Here is a 19,764-nt window from a genome sequence, read left to right as displayed (position 1 = left end):
CATATCGTGTGGTTTACAAAAACAGAATTTTAGCTTCATACTGTTTATTCACTTTCCTAACAATACATTATATATAGTCAAAGCAGAAACACAGTTTTATAGCTTAACAAAAAACACTTCTGGGGCAAAGAATTCAAAGAGAACCAAACTGCAATCAATAAAGATTGTTGACATAATCCTTCTGATTCAGGAGGAGTGCTTGCTGCAAAGTCAGTGTCTCATTGAGGTCAGGTTTTGTGGCACACTAAACTGAACTTGATTGCATTGTTTCATAACGGACTAATATGGGAATGTTACTGACTTTGAAATATGTTTGGATTTAATTGATTACATGTTTCTCTACTTAAGATGAACCAACCAGAAATAAATTATGATTCTTAACAGTTTTCTAAAAGATGTTGCTAAAACTTGCATCTTCTCATCTCCCATTGCCTCTCAGCTCATTACTTTGGGTGTGTTGTTACCTAACATCTAATCTGAAGAATACCAAGACCGATGACAAAGTAGGCATTATTATGTTAGATGTCACCAACTGTTCCCTGAAGCAAAGTATACTTTGCAAACTGTTAGAAGACCTCTAGAAAATGTTCAACATCAGCAACCTATCAGCAGGTCAAAAAGGCAGCATCTGTTTGGTAATGCTGCAGACAGATAATAAATCACCTACTAGCACTGTCATCATCATTTTCATGTTGTCCCCTCATGGGACATGGGTCAGAATAATCACATCTTGCCGTTACCACATCTTGAGCAAAAACCCACAAGGGGAAAACAATTCAAGTCACACTATCACAGCAGATAACCAGCATGAAAATGTGTCACCACCTGGATCTGTAGATCAAAAATCTGCACCGCCTCTCAGTCAGCAGCTTCAGCAGACAACGTGTGTCATAGATTCAACACTTTGTCTGGAAAAGCAACCACTGGACCCTCAGAAGAAAACAGCCTAATCATATTCTAGCTCCACATACAGCAGACGTTCTTGCTTTCCTTGCACTTTTACACCACCTACTTCTTACATAGTGCTGAATCATGATTTATTTATATTGTTTACTGAGCAAACTAGCTGAGCAAACAGCAACTTACATTCAACATAGCAATAAAAAGTAGTTAAAAAAACATCCTCACACACTAAGAAGGAAACAAGGAAAGAAATATTTCCTTAGAAAGTACCAGAATTATGCATAAATGTGCCTTTTTGATTTCTCTTTACTGATACATAAAAAACATGCAGTGATTATATTCACAAAGAAAGTAGCATAGGACAGGAAACCTAAACCAGACAGCCCTTTAAGAAGGTTCTTTGTTGCCTCTTCCATCCATCCATCCATCCATCCATAAGTGTGCAATTCTGCTCAATTTTTATTTCTTCTCAGTGCTCCCACTGGAATTTCTCCCATTGAGGTGGATTTCACAAATTGTATTTCATCCTGGCCAATCGGTGAACAGAAGGAGGATTTGTGAACGATAGCATCAAGTCTGTGTTGTCTCTGATTTGTAATCTGGCTATGGTTGCAGTTCGGCTGTGGCATTGGAGGAAGTGGACAAAGCAATTTAGTCCATATTGACTTAATGTTGAGCAAATCATTTACAGTAAGCTTCATAGTGTAGCTCCCTTCAAAGTCCGTGTGGCTCATTATCATCGTGGCCAAATATGAGTGATTGGGTAAAATCAGATCCAGTCGTTTAAAACTTGAACAGAGTCCATGCCTTCAGCAAGCAATCATTTCTCAATAACTGAGGGTTGAGAACCTCTGTACGAATAAGGGGCTGGTTTTCACCGCAGTAGTTGAGGATGGATCTTTCCACATAAAACTCCCACAGCTTCCACACCCAAAAAATCAAACAATGGCAACACAGGACTGACCAAAGAATGAACAGAAAGAAGAAAATTTTTGTTCTTCTGAGAAGTCCTGTACTTATTTTCTTTCTCCAACTTTTCTAAAGGATGGCCAGATTTGAGTCACTAATAATACTGAAGTTGCCACAATAAAACCAAAAGCTGTAATAGAAAAGTTTTGGGGTTTTTTTTTAGGCATACTTGAATTTAAAATAAGCTCCAATAAAATAGAAGAGCATCTCTGACTTACTGTTTTTACATTTATGCGTTCAAGTTTTTAAGTACCTCTATAGTAAAAGTTAATTTACCTCACACATTATAGACTTGTTTGGAGAGACTGTATAATTTATTCCCTGTAAACCTTGGGAACATGTACACATTATTTTTGCAAAAATAAAAAAATATATATATACTAAATTCCAACTGTATCCCAGAAATGAACAACTTTACTATTTAACACATTTACTTGATTCAGTCTACAAACCATTGGCAACTGCTAAAAACATAAATTATTCTTTAGCTAAAAGCTAAAATGCATTTTTGAGTTGTATATTGTGAAATAAAACTGAGGATCATTTGTTTAAATTCTTTTTTGTAATTTCTGTGGGGTATATCAAATGCATCTAAGGTACTACACAATGTACCTTAGATGATGTTTGAGCTGTGATATACAGCTTTGTGTACTATATAGCATGGTATAAATTTATGGTCCAGCACCATAAGGCAGGAGTTATGCTGTAAATTTGGAGTACAGTACCACATATCAGAGAGTGTGCAGTACATCTACGTGACAGTTTCTGTGAGACCTTGCTGCAGAATCGGTCTTTTCTGTCACTGACATATGGCTACCAAAGGAAGCTGTTTATCGGCACTAAATAACAATTCTTTGCTTCATAAGTTTAAAAGTAAGAGGTACTAAAGAGGTACTGAAATGGTATTTCCAAAGTGGGATCCATTAATGTATTTTAGATGCGGTTCTATGATTCAGTCATTTAGACATGGTGTTTTTGAGTATTGACACCTTAGGTTTGCATATTTGAGGATGTTTTCCAAGCTCAACAAGTTATGGGCTTTTTTTCCCAGCAGCATACAATACTGAAAAAAACTTTAAATGATTGCCAAAGTTATTATTGTTACAGTTTCACACCAGAAACAGTAGCTTAAAGGATGCACTAGACATTGAATCATATCTGAAAAATCATAGATGTTTAATAACTTTTTAAGCTGACGTTTGACGTTTTCAATGATAATAAAAAAAAAATAAATAAATAAAAAAACTTGCATTCAGAAACAACTTGAAACCTCCTACCTCACACAACAACAGCTAACTCTTCAGTAGACCTGTTTGACTGGGGGGGGAAAAAGCATGGTTAAAAGCACAAACACATTATGCAATCTCCAAAATCATACAGGATTTGAATGTGTCTCAACATCGTAAAATCTTAATGGTAATTTGTGTCACACTGTACGACGGAGAGTAGCAGGCTGCGAGACTCATATAACAAAATCAACTAAGAGAGATCCAACAGAGACACGGATCCAACTACAAACTGACTGCAAGTTATTTTTGTTAATGATCTTCTCATGGAGAGAAGGAGGAAAGGCGGCCATCGTGTTCAAGCGGGAGAGTGCAAAGCAAGATATAAGATATTCCGTAATTATCTGAACAAGTCTGAAATTCGTCCTGCAACACCGCATTATTGTTTCAAGACATTTAAACACAAACAAAGTCAAAGTCACTGCTTGCTGTGTAGGTCAAACTAAACAACAGGCCAGCAACTCAAGCTCACAACTCTAAAAACTAAACATGTTGGTAATTAAACAGTGTGAACCCAAAACTTGCAAGCAAATTTGTTCATTCATTTGGAAACTCTTTCTAAATGTACCCAAAAATATGAGTACATTTGAGTGTTATATTTAGAACATGCAGATGGAAGAGCATTCATTGAGATATAAACAAAAACAGCCCAAGAACAGATCCGTGAGGAACAGTTGTGAACAACTTCACAGCAGAGGACTCTTGATTTTCTATTTGGGCAACACATTTGATTCTAATTATATACGACTTCTGCATCAGAATAGGGCATTTTATAAATAGTATCATGTTCAAAATTATATTTTTACTTTTTGTACTTGAGATCAAGTACGTAATGTGACATTTCATCATAGACACTTCTGGAAAGAACATGTTCAGTACACAGTTTCAGCTAGGAACCTTTTGTGCAACAACTATTGTTGCAACAAAATAGCTTTATTGACAGCAGACAAAGAAAACTCAAACTGATGGCCTTATTGCACCATTTGCACCAGGCTTTTCACAGAGAGAAATCAACTGGAGGAATGTTTTAAACACACACACACACACACATTTCAAAGATTGTAACCAACATGAAAGATGTTTCCCTAGTGGTTGCAGTCAAAATAATTCTCTGAATAAAGCTTTGACAGGCTAAATTAAACCACCAAAAGATTGAGCTGCTTTTAAATGCAGAGTTTCCTAATACATCAAAAGGCAAAGCTGGCTGAACTCGACAAAAAGCCCAATGACTGATGCTGTTGTGACGGGTGATGAATTAAAATGGAGTTTGTGAAAGTAAAATCCATCAGTTGAAAATAGGCTTTGATAAATATTGGCACTTAAATGGAAAAAACACACACACAAAAACATTACCAGTCACTGTTGTTTCTGTCAAGGGAGGTGGGAAAGGAGACGTTTTATTTTTCTTTTCTTTTTTTAAATCTGCCATCTCGACCTTTACTTCTTACAACATATTACAGCTGACATTGCTTCACTAGCAAATACATACAGAATGTAACGTGCACAAGGCTAAAGTCTGCCTTTGACAGTGGATGGATGGCAACATCTAGTGGCATCTTTTATGGATACCCTCAAAGTGCTGTACAGACGTATAAGGGGACAGCAAATTTGCACATCAAATTTTATGCATTTCGAAAATATTTTCATGATTCTGTCTTATATCAAAATGTAATCTTGCTACATGCTGCTTTATTTAAAATTTATGCCATTTGCAAATTTTGGTACGTAAAGCCCTGTTTTACCTGGAAACAGCTACTACGTGTGTGTGACCACACATTGGTAACTTTTGGTCAGGATTTTCTGGTAGAGAGCAGTAATGATAGTTATATTATTTATAGTAATTTGGGTCTTAAAGCAGCAAACAAGGCTCACGTCATACTTTGACCTCAATGTTTTATTGTACACTCTTCTTTTCTTTTCTCAAACACTGTGTTGGTTTTACACCAAATGTAGCAAGACATGGAATATTTTGACACAAGCTTTGGGATCATTGGGATGTTTTAGGCAAATCTGGTAGGAACTTTATATTCTTTTCTCTTGAAATTCTCTTCTGGATGCCATTTTTGCCCAGTCTGTCTTTTTGTCCAAGTGATTTCTTGACTCTACAGATGAGAATAGTTGTGACTAGACCCAACAAAAGGCTTTTTCAGTCCTACTTCATTCATAATTGGTCAAGTGGAGAAACAATATAAATATCATACATTTGAGGAAAATAATACACTAAGATTCTGAATCATTTTTGGCATTTCTTTGAAGCCCCCTGTAGTGTTTCTTGTACCTAGTCATTAAATATTTTTCTATTGGAGCCTAACATCTTCTTTACTCCAAAGATTGATTGATTTTTCTGTCAAATAAAAGGAATTTAGATTCACGAAGACTACTGTACACATTCAACTCTACATCTTTCAGTTTTCAATTGAATATCTCCAATTTTTACAGTTTTCTTTTTTTCCAAACTTTATTTATGCTTTAACATGAGGTACAGTGTAAAGGCAATGCAATGGTTATATAGTTACAGTGTACCTTTAACTACAAACATAATTGTGCTAGAACAAGCCCAATTATACCCACATATATACACCTACACAAAATACATAAAATGGATCAAGTCAAAGTAAACATATTGCGTTAGCGGACAGAAACAGATATATCATAAGATAAACAAAATAAAAAGGGACCACAGTACTAAATATATGTAAATTTCTTTCCCTCAACCCATACAAACATACACTCGAAAAACGAGAGAAAAAATAAATAAATAAATAAAAAAATAAAAAAATAAAAAAAAAATCAGGTGCCAGGGGATACTTCTGTTAATGTATCAACCAAACTTAACTCAAGGAAGAAGATGAAAGAAAGAGAAATATTGATAAGAATAATAAACATCAGCTACATAAAGTAGGTATTACCTTATCAGTCCGGAATATTAGGGAAATTAATCTTTCTAAGGGTTCTTAATAAGGGGCTCCACAAACCCAAAAATCTCGTAGAAGAGCCTCTTAAAGTAAAACGGATTTTCTCAAGTTTAATGAAATACAGTGTATCTCTAAGCCAGTGGGTATATGATGGAGGTTGAGGCGACTTCCATTTTATTATAATCACTCTCCGTGCCAAAAAAGTCAAGAAAGCCAAGGAGGATTTCTGAAAGGAGGACAGGGTGGACTGTGAAGGTTCAACTCCAAACAAAGCAGTCAAGGGGTCAAGCTCCAATTTCTTGTCAAAAATATCTGACAGAATAGCAAAAACTTTGGACCAATAGTTAGAAAGCTGAGGGCAAAGCCAGATAGTGTGGATCAAATTGGCTGGAGAATGTTGGCATCTATCGCAGGCAGGAGAAACGTTGGTGTAAAACTTGGCCAGACGTGCTTTAGTATAATAAGTGCGATACACAAGTTTGCATTGAATTAAATTATGTCTGGCACAAATAGAGGACTTATGCACCAATGACAGGATTAGTGTCCAAAGATCCTCTGAAATGGACTGTCCAAGGTCTTCCTCCCAAAGTGATCTATAGGAATTCAGGGTTTGTGGGCGTAGAAGCGTGATTTGATTGTAAATAAAAGATATGGCTCCTTTCAATTTGACAGTAGGTTTTAGAAGAATGTCTAAAGGTGAATCTTTGGGAAGGTTGGGAAAATCTGAATAAGTAGAGCGGACAAAGCTGCGCACTTGCAAGTATCTAAAAAAATGATGGCGCGGGATACCAAACTTTTCAGAGATTTGTTGGAATGAGGCAAAAGTATTATCAATATATATATCATGAAAAGTTGAAATTCCTGTTCTCCGCCACGACAGGAATATACCATCTGTGAGAGACGGCTGAAAGGTATGATTTGAAGCTATAGGGGAATAGACAGAAAGAGATTGCAAGCCAAAATGCCGTCTGAATTGCATCCACAGCCTCAAGGATGCATCAACTAGTTTATTAGAAGTATAAGGTTTCGTTGAGGACTGTAATGGTGAATGTAGTAAGGCTGCCAAGGACACAGGTTTTACAGAGTTGGCCTCCATAACAAGCCAAGCTGGAGAAGAAGGGCTATCTGACTGGAGCCAATATCTAAAAAGTCTAATATTTGAAGCCCAATAATAATATCTAAAATTTGGCAAGGCCATCCCCCCAAGCCTTTTAGGTCTTTGTAAGAATTGAGTGCGTATACGAGGGGCCTTCCCATTCCAGAGAAATTTGGTAATTATACTATCGAGTTTGCTAAAAAAGGACCGTGAGAGAAAGATAGGAATGCACTGAAATAGGTAGGAAAAACGTGGGAGGATGTTCATTTTGATTGAATTAACCCGAGCAACCAACGAGAGGCCAAGCATCGACCAACGATCAAAGTCCTCCTTAACATGCACTAATAAAGGAGAGAAGTTAGCTTTAAAAAGATCCTCGTATTTAGATGTAACCTGGATTCCTAAATAGGTAAAGCTCTGGTCTATGACCTTAAATGGTAATGTGTGCAGTGGGTAACTCTTGGCTAAGGCATTAGCTGGGAGTAATTCACTTTTGCTGAGGTTTAATTTATAGCCTGACAGCTGCCCAAATTTATCAAGTGTGGCAAGTACTGCAGGAATAGAAATATTCAAATTAGAAATGTACAAAAGAAGATCATCAGCATATAAAGAGACCTTTGTTTCCGTATCATTCCTCTTAATACCTATAATACTTGTATTACATCTAAGCGCAATTGCGAGGGGTTCAATTGCCAAAGCAAATAATAAGGGACTCAGTGGGCAGCCTTGGCGAGTAGAGCGACTGAGGCGAAAATAGTCAGATTGAGTATTATTTGTCCTAATCGATGCATATGGGTCAGAGTAAAGTAACTTAATCCACGACAGAAAATTTTCCCCAAAGCCAAATTTCTTAATTGAGTAGAATAAATATGGCCACTCCACTCTGTCAAAGGCCTTTTCAGCATCTAAAGATATCACAACTTCTTGAGTACTGACAGAGGGTGGGCTGTAAATTACATTAAAGAGTTGTCTTATGTTGGAAAAGGAGTTCCTATTTTGTACAAATCCAGTCTGATCTATCCCAACCACAGTGGGAAGCACTGTTTCTAGTCTTAGAGCTATTGTTTTTGCTAGCAATTTAAAGTCAACATTAAGTAAACTTATCGGGCGATAGGAAGAGCAGAGTTGAGGGTCTTTGCCTTTTTTAGCCAGTAGAGTAATAACTGCCTGATTAAGGGTCTGAGGTAGACATCCAGAGGTTAAAGATTCGTTGTATACCTCTAAAAGTAGTGGAGAAAGCTTGTCCCAAAATATTCTATAAAACTCACAAGGGTACCCATCAGGGCCTGGACATTTACCCCCCTGCAGGGCCTTAACTGCCTCAGTGAGTTCGGAGATTACAATAGGTCTCTCAAGATCGTCGGCTACACCCTGATTGATGGTGGGGACTTCCAAATTGTTAAAAAAGTTATCAAAGTCGGTTACAGAAGGATTACATTCTGAGGAGTATAATGACCTATAGAAATCCTTGAAGGCCAAATTAATTTTCATTGGGTCAGTTGTGATGCCTTGGGTAGTTTGGATCTGAGAGATGTGGCGAGAGGCTGACACTCGTCGAATTTGGTGAGCCAGGAGTTTACCAGCCTTATCTCCATGTTCGTAAAACTGGGCACCAGATTGAAGTAGTAGCTCAGTAGTATGTTGTGTCATGAGCACATCAAACTCAGCTTGCAACACGAGGCGATCCTTGTACAAAGTGGGAGAAGGTGATATTGCATACAAGTTGTCAATTTGAGAAATGTGGCGTGTCAGAGTATTAATTCTCTCTCTTCGCAGCTTATTTTCATACTTTACATAGGAAATAATTTCCCCTCTGATGAAGGCTTTAAGTGTCTCCCAGAGTAGTGAGGCCGACACCTCAGGTCCTCTATTATTTTCTATAAAAAAATCTATTTGTCGTGCTACAAAAGATACAAATTTTTCATTTGATAGCAGACGGGTGCCTAGCCTCCATGGAGGCCGCTCAATGGGGTGAGAGTCAAATCTAATAGATATAGAAACTGGGGCATGATCTGATAGGACAATAGCATCATATTTGCACCCAGTGAGAGAGGACAGCAATCTATTATCAATCAAGAAAAAATCAATACGCGTAAAGGTGTGGTGGACTGGGGAAAAGAATGAGTAAACCTTCTGGGAGGGGTGAAGAAAACGCCAGGCATCATGAACATTAAATTCAGACATAAAGGAGTTAATCATTTTAGATGAGCGCGAGGGCATGGTTATGTTTGTTGAGGAGCGATCCAACTGAGGATCAAGCCAGCAGTTAAAATCACCTCCCAATATTAAATGATAAGTGGACAGATTGGGAAGTGACTGGAAAACATGTTTAAAAAAGTATTCGTTGTCATAATTGGGAGCATATATATTAGCCAATGCCACCGGGATATTGCAAATGGTACCAGTGATAATAACGTATCTACCACAAGAATCAGAAATGGTTTGAGAGTGCACATAGGGGACAGATTTACTGATAAGGATAGCCACTCCTCTAGATTTAGTGTTAAAAGAGGAATGATAAACTTGACTAACCCAGGTGCGCTTCAGTTTCACATGGTCCACGTTCTTTAGGTGTGTCTCTTGAAGGAAAGCTATTTGTGCCCCCAATCGTTGCAAATGATGTAATACCTTACTGCGCTTCACCGGATTGTTGAGCCCCCTGCAGTTAAAGCTGGTGAAATGGATCTCTCGTCCTACCGCTGTAGCTGGTGTCAAGTGAAGATCAGCCATAGGTCAAAGTAAAACACAAAAGTAAACGAGAATCACCCTGGTCACCCGAAAAAAAAGAGACATACACAGACAAAAAGAACAACGTAACGCACACACCCCTGCCACCTGAAACCCTCCCTAAACCAACCCATTCGCTGAAGCATTCCCCCAAACGGGATGCGCGAAACCCCATCAAAAAGAAAACAAAAAATAGCATCCAGCTTACTAGAGGCTGAAAAATGAAAGTAGTCCTAACTACTGACTACTCTCCTGGGAATGTGATGCAAATATAACAATATGCGAAAAATGCACCATCTAGAGAACAACAGGTTTGTAGAAACATGAAATATATTATAAGGCATGTAAAACTAATGTGCAATCGGACACACAAATGTCCCCTTGTATCAACAAGAACCAAGAAAATAAAAATACATTTCCAAACTAGGAGTTAAATCCACAGTGTATCCAGAGTACTCAAAAGGCACTGTAGAGAACCACAATGCATTAAATAATAATTGTATTGTACAGAGTATTACAGTTCCCAAACAAAATGTTATCCCATCACTGGGTAGCGGCCCCTCTGGGATTCAACTGTGGCCGGAACAACCACATTTCAAACTGTGGCTGGATCAACCACATTTTTAATGTTTTTCTCAACAAAGTCTGCAGCAAGGGCTGGGTCCTCAAACTTACGGGTCTGCCCGTTGGGAAGAGTGATCCGTAGTATTGCAGGGAAAAGAAGCCCAAACTTGATTCCAGGGCAAGAGTGGAGTTCCTTCTTCACTTTGGTAAACGATGCGCGTTTTTTAGCAACTGAGGTTGAATAATCGGGGAAAATGAACACAAGTTTTCCTTCATAGAGTAAGGGAGACGACTCACGAGCCCTCCGTAGAATCTCATTCCGTTCTTGAAACAGGTTGACACGGACAACGAACGGGCGCGGTGGGTCCCCCTCTGCTGGCTTGGCCCGCGATGTGCGATGAGCCCGGTCAAGGGCAGGCTTAGCGTCGAGGCCGAGCAGATCCTGAAGCAGCTTCGATACAAACTTCGTCGGCTGTTGACCTTCGGATCCCTCCGGTACGCCCACAAGGCGGATATTATTTAGTCTGGAGCGACCCTCCAAGTCTTCACATTTCTTGGACAGTGTGTCCACTAATACATTTAACGATTTGACCGAGGCCTCCATGGTAGCTAGCCTCCCATCCTGATCGTTAGCAGCCCGCTCCAAATCGTGAATGGCAGTCCCAAACGAGGCAATTTTAGCTTCTAGCGGTGCCAGCGCGGCTGAGATCTCCGTCTTAACTACATTCGAAACAATGTTCTCAAACCTGTTGATGAGATCAGTGCGAGAGTCGTTCAGCATCTCTTGCATCTTGGTTAGCAGTATGCTATTAGCATCTGGTTCAGCAGGAGCCTCGTGGTCAGCCTTGCTGCGAGTAGCCTTGTCGTTTTTCCCCATATTCAACTACGGTACTTACAAGTTGCACATCAGATATGTATTTTCGTTCACTAATAGTCCAGTATGTTCCAAAAAAGTGTGTAAAGAGGTGCAAAAATTTACATTAAAACACATATCCCATCCGAGCACCCGCAAAACACGTCCTACATAGTCGGTGCTCAGCCCCAATTTTTACAGTTAAACATTGCCACCTAGTGGTTGTTTTACTTACCTACACAGTTGCGGTAAAGACCTTTCGTAGCCTCACTCTGACAGTTATGATGGTGCCTTAACCAGGATGATTATTAGATTAGAACAATCTGCGCTCTACAGTTGGACAGTAAACTCTTCCATGTAATACAGTTTAGTCTTATTTTTCTGTATTTTACAAAATAACTTAAGTTTGTTTAAAATCTTCCACTGCTAATGGTCAACATCCTCAGTTTCTCTGCAGAGGGTCCCCTGATGATGTTTTTTGGTTCTAAACTGTGCTTTAAAACTATTGTATTTAATCAAAATTTCTATATAAACTTGTAGGATATATGTGTATAAACTGAAATAATTATTCTATGAATAAAGACAAAAACAAGAAGTGCATTAGACTGTGTCAGGAATGGGGAAAAAAAAACTGAAATTTTTTTTTTTAAACTTTTTTTAAATTTCTTTAATTGACAGGGAAACATCCTTCAGGACAATGGTTGGTCATCACACAGTAATCAGCAACAAGATAATAAGTAGAATCCATTTGCTGAACCTCCAGACGCATCCTGTCCCCTCCTTTCTTCCTCTGAACGTAGGGAAAAAGCTTCTTATTGCAGACAAATTGAGTCTCAAAACAGACAAAAACAGCAGCTCCCCTTCTTGTAAGGCTTGGGGGGAGAGAGGTTGAGGAGGGAGCGCTTAGGTCAAAGAGTTGAAATAAAAATATAGCAGGCAAAAGAAAGAAAGAAAAAGAAAACAAGAAAAACAAGAACAAGGCATTTTTATTTAAATAACCTCATGTTCTGTCACAGTTTGAACGTTTAGGTTGTATTTTTGAAAGAATTGTGTCCTGTAAAGAGCATGATCACCACCTCAGTGTTGACCAAGAAAATGCAACTAATCTAATCGGTCCTTTAGAGCGAATCAGGGCCAAAGCTACTCCTACGTAAAATATATGAGTTTCACTATCACCAGAGTTCCTAGAATGTTCAGAGTACTATAAGGAAAAGTGGAAAAAAGCTCCTTTACTTCGAGTTTCTTTCTATAAAACTGTATAAAGAGGAGACTGGTCCTCGTACAGCAACTGATGACCCCATATTGCATTGGACCATAAAGAATAAGGTCATTTGATCAGGATTTTATCAGATACAAATAATCAGAGCCCAGAGCAATTAGGTAGTCAATCTACAAATTGTAACGTCTGAAAATGTAAATATCAAAATCTCTAAAACATCCAGGAGATTCTTTCCCAAAAGTTTTTTGTTTTTTTTCTCAACAAATCAGAACATGCAATAGTCAAAAGCGTTTTCCTCAAAAACAGGATTTATATATTAAGATCCAAAGATCTGTAAATCATAAAAACGATTCAGCTGTCTCTCTATCAAACTGTACTGATTAACAGGGCAATTATGCCTTATAGATCGGGGCTGTCTGCGCTCCAGCAAATACGAGGGAGACAGAGAAGAGGCTGTCCTCGTACTACATGAAACCTCCCCGTTGCTGATAATCTGTGCAGAAAGAGGACAAGGGACAAGACGAGCAAACACTGTATAAAAAACGATGAGCAAAATTAGGAACTGTGCAATGTTCAGGAAGAAATAATCTCGCCGAGTCCATGTTCAGGTCTGCCTCCAGAGCTGGAAGAACAGCACTATGAAGAAATGAACTAGCTCTCAACTGTGCTCATAAGCAGCGACCCGTGAGGCTGACACACCATGATTATTAGTTATTTATGTTTATCTCACCGTTTTGACCTCGACATGCATACAGCGTGGGAGAGATAATGCTAATGAGCGAGCAAAAACGTAATGACCGAGTGATTATGACGGCTATAATCATCTTCATTACTGATCTGGTGCTTAGGTGGCTCTCTAAGATTTCCAATTGCCCATTTGAGACAATTCACCAGCCTCCAAAATGAAGTCAGATGAGTTAAATATCCATGAAGTAAGAGGTTAAAAGAAATAGTTCCCTCCACCCCCACAATTTTCACAACACAAACCAGCAGAGACGCTGCTTACTTAAAGGGAAAATGTCATCATATTTTACAGTCTGAAAACCTATAAATATTAAATGTCTCAAATATAAATTTTTCACAGTCTGGTTTGGATCTACCTTTCTAAAACTGAAAGGTGCAACTACTAAAAGTGGAAGATGATGTAACATGCGTATTAGCAGAGCTCACCAATTTTTATAGAGAAAACTGACGTTTTTCCCCTTGACGCCAACAAAGAACTTTCCAAAACCAATCAGGTCAAACAGTTTTGTGACTGTTTTTTTTGGGCAATGCAGCAAAGGCGCACATACCACAAAGTTCTGTATGCAGAACCAGAAAACTGAGGCAACACTGGGTGAATGTGTTGATCATGTCAACGTCTCCCTCAAAATGTTCCTTTGGTGCATCTACCCACCCTCGAGCAGAGGCTCATTTTCTTCTCAGGGAGCAGAGTGAACGATGAATTACATGTTAATTATAATGCTCACCCAGTATTCCCGGGGGTCAGGGACAACCTTGAAGGCCTAAAATCTGAAAATACTTGAGGCCCCTCTAAAATGGCATACCTATTTTAATAGTTCAAACACAAAATATGCCATAATATGCATTAATATTAGCAGTAGAAACCATCTTAGCACTACTGTTTAAACTAATCTATAGACTTGGTTACCTCTGTCTTTTGCGGTGTAGCCAATTAGCAAAATAAATGGTCTGTCACGATGGAGTGCTTTGCAAATGCCAGCCAATAGCGTGTCGAGTAGCATTGCGTGCAGGTGTTTTAGCACTCCAAGCGTTATATTCTTTAGAAAACATTGTCATCAGTTCAATGACAATCGAAGGAATTCTGATTCCGATATGAGCTACGGAAAAATACGCAAAAAGGCCAATTTATCATGGATAATGTTAAGTTACGTTCCACGGAAAGAAATCCTTCAATCTATGAATCTATAAATACTGAACTGCGAACAGGCAGGGGGGTCCATCGTACTTCCTTTCTTTTCCTAAAACCACATGTTTAGCATTAGCTTAAAGTGACTTTTCAGAAGCGATATTGACTAAAAATTTCTATTCTTTTCGAAGTGTAGTAGAGATAAATATAATCAAAATCATGAAACATGGACTGATTATCAAAATATGAGAATTTCAGCAACTTCCCTCCACTATTCTTTTGCTTCATTGCAGAACTTGCAGACATAAAGTATCCCAGTGACGGCAGAAGGCACCACAGTGACAAAACTGGTTAGAACAAGAGCAGCCATTACATCTACTTGAATACTGCCAGAGTGTATGAGACGTCTTGGTTTCGATTAGAATTGTTGCGTAACTCATTCTGTACACCCAGCCTAGCAGGAGAAATGCCTAAGAACAATGCATTGGACACCTGACTTCCTCCTGTTCACTGGGTAAATCACCACAGAAATATTCAATTTAAGAGCTTGAATTTAAGCTTGAAATTTTGGCGTCACAATTTTTGGTGTTACCTGGCCATTGGTATAGAAACTGATGGCTGAGTTTGGATTTTCAAAATGTAACGTCATCACTTTTCAGCTTACTTTCAGAGGCATTTTTTGTTCAAATCTTGAGCTTTGGACCTAGCTATATAAACATAGCTACAGTATGCTATGAACACGAACATAACTGAATTTAAAAAGTTGTAAAAAAAACATGATGATATTCACCCTTTAATGTGTTGATTTGATTGGTAAACAGCTATTTTTAAATTTCTAATTTATTTGATCAGAGCATCAGCATCAAAGCACTTTGGTTTTCTCTCAGATCGCTGAGGACTTGTGCATGCTTCATGCTGATCACCACAAGACATTCGAAATAAAGCACAATGAGAAAAAAAAATAAAAATAAAGCATCATAGAATAAACAACGCTGTCCCAGCCAGCTGTCTTTAGACTTCTGAAATAACGAAAGTGTACTTCTCATGCACATATATGCCAAACAAGACTGAGCTGAAAAACAACTGGATCAAAATACATATTGTGCTGTGTCAGAGTAGAAGTACGGCTCTGTGCGACAATATTCAGCCACTAGAACAGTTTGTGTGGTTTGTCAGCAAGCTGTGGCTTTATTTTATCTGGTGTAGGAAATAAATATGATCCGTCGTGAAAGATGAATTGCTAGTCTAAAGAGGAGGAAGAAAAAAGAAAAGGTGGAATGACAAATGGCTTATTGAGTCCTCAGTAGAGATGCTTGTCACTCTTCTGCTTACAGTAACACCCCAGGCTGGTGGGCCTGAGCTTTTGGAGGAAAAAACCCCCCCAAAAAACTAATCTGCAGTACCAAACCCCACAGCCACACCCGCCCCATCACAGCTATAACGAGGCCGTGCAAACCTACAGCAGCAAGACCGCTAGAAATAGTTGTATCCCTCGACCATCATGTAAAAAAATCATCTTATATCGTATATTTATAACAGTTCTACAGTATGTATGAATACAAGGATGTGGCTGTCTTATGTAGTGTGGATGTCACTATATTTTCCACATATATATATATATTTATATATTATTATTGCACTCTGGCTACACATATTTAGAAAGTTAGTTTGGTTGTCTTTAGATGTACAGAAACACAGGTGTCAGAGCTGATCCAGCCGAAGCACAGCAGCAGAAGAGAGGCTCAGTGATGCCACTTTGAATTTCGTCGTATTTTCCCTGCATTGCAAAAGTACACACACTCCTTGAACTTTTTCACATTTTGTCACTTTAAATTCACCAACATCGATGCATTATAATGGCTTTTTATATGTGAATCATTTACTGAAGACGATTTTTTTTTTTGTCAGACACTTTAAGTCGGTGCATTGCAAGTCTTTTGCTACTAGCTTCTTTTATCATTCGTAATAAAATAGCTCAAACAGTCTTGAATGGAAAGTGTTTGTAAACATAAGTTGTCAAATCTCGACCCATATTCTCAGTTGGATTTAGGTATGAACTTTGATTAGGCTATTCTTGCTTGCATATCTAAACCATTCCTTTGTTGCTCTGAATGCATTTTTAAAAATTATTTTTAGTCTCAAATAAGTTTTATTTTTAGGAATTATTTTTGTTTTTGGCTCCATCCATCTTCCCATTAACTCCCAACAGCTTTCTTTTCCCTATACTGAAAGACAAAACTCCACAGCACGATGTCACCACATCTTGTTTTACCATAGGGAAAGTGGCTAATGCGATGCGATCAGTGCACTTCCTTCCATGTTTACATGGCTTGTGGCAAACGGAAAACTGGACTTATGTGAAAAAGTTTAATGGATATAAATGTTTTACAAGGCATTGCAAGTGCTTGTAAATTAGGTATTTGTGTTTTCCTGAAGACACCGAAGTACGGCTTTTTGTCCTCTAAAATTTGCTGAAAAATCCCTAATTTTGAAATCAACTTGTAAAAACCAGTGCAAAGCTTCCCTAGAGATTTTTTTTTTTCTTCAAAGGTTCAAGATTTTTTTTCTTCATGGTTTAGATCCATCAAAAACCTACGTGTTTGCACCACTGAGCCTGCTTCCCCAGACTGTTATTGAGACACCACGTACACAAAAGTCTGAGACAAAACTACAGAAAAAAACACATCACACGCCAGTTCTCTCCTCTAATGCTTTGTCAAAATAGAAAAATAAAGTCCCTCCCCTCGACCTCGACTTGCAGTTTGAGAGGAGGTTCAATCACCTTCACCACTCTCGCTGGATCTTTTAGAAGAAACATACATTCACGAGAGGACAACAGAGGAAATACGAGCAACTTGAAATTCAAATCTGTGTGCAAAAACATTATAGACCTCTATAAAAATATGTGCATATGGATAGAGCTATCTTTAAATCTCACCAAATACATTATTTATTTTTTTTTCCTTTTATTTACACTTGGACAAAAGAAAAAACTACAGCTCTGCCGTGCTCCCCCTCTCTGTCGTCGCGAGAATGAGCAAGTTCGACTTCGGTGACGATGGACTCGACGGAAACCTCGCACGTAGCACGGAGCATTTACACTTTTCCTCTCTGATCAATGTGATCGAGGAGCAGAGAAGGGGCGAGCAGAACGTCTGCAGAAAACCTGAAGTTGCATATCCCACCGTTCCCCCTCCCACGCTCGCGTTTCACAAACCGCCTACCCTATTTAAAAAGAAAACAACAAAAAAAAGGAAACAAAAAGGGTCGGCGGTCACCAGCCAGACGCTGCTTCCTGATTGGCTCGCGTGGGTGAGGACAGTGTGTGAAAAAAACTTTGGCTACAGAGTAAGGTGGCTTCAGTCCTGTTGTGTGGTGAGGGGATCAGCCATCGACACACTACAGTGAGTGATACTAGAAATGTCCAGCCTTGGCGGATTTTTTTTTTTCTTTTTTAAGCAAGAAAAAAATGTATCCCACCATCTGTTTTAATCATGAGGAGTTCATTCCCATGTTTTCCTGGAAGGAATCAATGTATTTTCTTTTTATAACTAAACAAAAACAAATTAAAGAACCTCTCTTTTCTTCTTCAACACCAAACACTGCTGAGGTCAGATGAGGGTTGGGGGAGGTTTCTACTCCAGCTTTAGAGACTTTTCAAACTGAATAATTCATCTCCTGAACGCAACTCAGAGTTCACTGGGCGGTCCTCCGATTCTTTGCGCTGAAACCTGGACTGCTTCCCAGTCGGTTGTCAAAAGGGGAAGAGCAGGCGACGGATTCGGGCTCGCCCACGTACCTGGACTGCGGTTGGTCGAAGGTGAATCGGGAGAGAGGGATGCAGTCTCCTGCAAGTGGGGAGTGCCTCGAGACCGTCTGTGAGAAAGGCATAACGGTTGGGAGGAGGGGCGCGTGAGGCTGGATGAAGATATTTGGGCTGATGGGAATGTGAGCAGGAGATGGCGTGTGCGCCTGGGCGTGAGTCGGGGTGGATCCCTGCGATGGGGTCAGTGTGTGTGTTGGCGAATGTGGCCGCAGCGGCGCGGGGATCGGTGTTAGAGGTGTCTGCATGTGTGCGCGGAGCTGCGTTTCTGTGGGTGTGTCTTGCGAGTGCTGTGTGAAGTCGTTAGAAGATGTCCTGCGTCTCAGCGTCATGCTGCAGTCGGCCAGTTTCGGGGGCGAGGAAAGCAGGCGGTGTTCCCTCTCTGTGGGCGGGTGGATGGAGATGCAGGGAGGGCTCGTCTTCTTCTTTCTCTGCCTGCCGCCGACTGATTGCACCCTCATGGGAAAGGCCTGAGCGCCCTTTTCAGATCGATGGGTCTCCAGCATAAAGTTTTGGCTGTCGGTGGTTATGACGGCCTGCGGAAGGCAGACCTCGATCGAGTGGCGCCGTTGGTCATCCGAGTGATCCACCAGTTCTAATTGAGGCTTCTCCAGGAAGCCGTGGTGGTCGACACTGAAGCCTTTCTTGACGTCCTTTGATCCTGCCCCGTGCAGACTAAGGGTGCTCCTGTTGGACGGAGGAGGCAGCGTGGGGATCAAATCGAGGGAGTGCGGCGAGGCGTAAGGGGACAGCGAGTGGCTGCGCCCTGCCTTGCGTCTGTTTTCCTGTTCCCCTCCTTCTGCGTCCCTCCACCTGTGGCAAGCCGAGCTGGTAATGTGATACACCTCTGCGTCGGCCGGGTCCGAGAGGGAAATGGTGGACGGAGCCCTGGGCCTGCGGAGGCTGCTGGAGCGAGAGGGCAGACGCGGTGAGGGAGGTGGAGGCAGGAGAAAAGACGGAGGAGACGGGAGAGGCAGGAGGGAAGATGGTGACGGAGGAAGAGAGGAGGGAGATGGCGTGCATGGGTGGAAGGAGAGGGCAGAGGGGGAAGGGGGAAAAGGAGGCAGCGGGGAGAGTGACAATGGGGATCGGGGAGGTAGATGGGCTGAACTGGACCTCTCCTGTTGCTCACAGTTTTGGAACTCCACAGCATCAACTTTAACTGCCCCCTGCGACACACAAAAATCACACACAGTTATCAGCTCTTGGTGGCTTTCGTCCGAGTGAAAGTTCAAAGCAAGGTAAGTTCGTGTGGTAAAAATGACTAAATTCATTAAGAAATAATGCGAAGATTCCTATAAAGACATTAACAGTGTCTTATATTCTGTTTAATCGTTATTAATACACATATATTCCAGAATTTGAAGCTTGCGCTGTCAAAAAATGAAGAACCATGCAAACAGATATACACCCATTAAAAGTTTTCACATTTTGTCTTATAGAGATTTTATGTTACAGTCAAGCATAACAAATTACTTTACAAATAAAATCTAAAAGGTTTGAATGAATGCTGCAAGTCAAGGACTTGATGCGATCTGT

The 19,764-nt window shown here is 39.9% G+C and overlaps 1 protein-coding gene across 2 annotated transcripts in view; it reads right to left on the bottom strand.

Moving 5' to 3' along the window:
• Window positions 1-11,961: 11,961 nt before the first annotated feature.
• Window positions 11,962-19,764, bottom strand: part of cacna1ha (calcium channel, voltage-dependent, T type, alpha 1H subunit a) — a 132,863-nt gene continuing 125,060 nt past the window's right edge. For both annotated transcript variants that reach the window (XM_028042141.1, XM_028042142.1), the window contains exon 38: window positions 11,962-19,394. In XM_028042141.1, the coding sequence (XP_027897942.1) occupies window positions 18,099-19,394 (1,296 nt within the window). In that variant the 3' untranslated portion in view covers window positions 11,962-18,098. The remainder of the gene's footprint in view (window positions 19,395-19,764) is intronic.

This window comes from Xiphophorus couchianus, chromosome 16, assembly GCF_001444195.1.
Source record: "Xiphophorus couchianus chromosome 16, X_couchianus-1.0, whole genome shotgun sequence".
In the NCBI taxonomy this organism is placed as follows: domain Eukaryota; kingdom Metazoa; phylum Chordata; class Actinopteri; order Cyprinodontiformes; family Poeciliidae; genus Xiphophorus; species Xiphophorus couchianus.
Note: the sequence above shows the minus strand (reverse complement) of the source record. Positions and strands in the feature narration are given on the sequence as shown.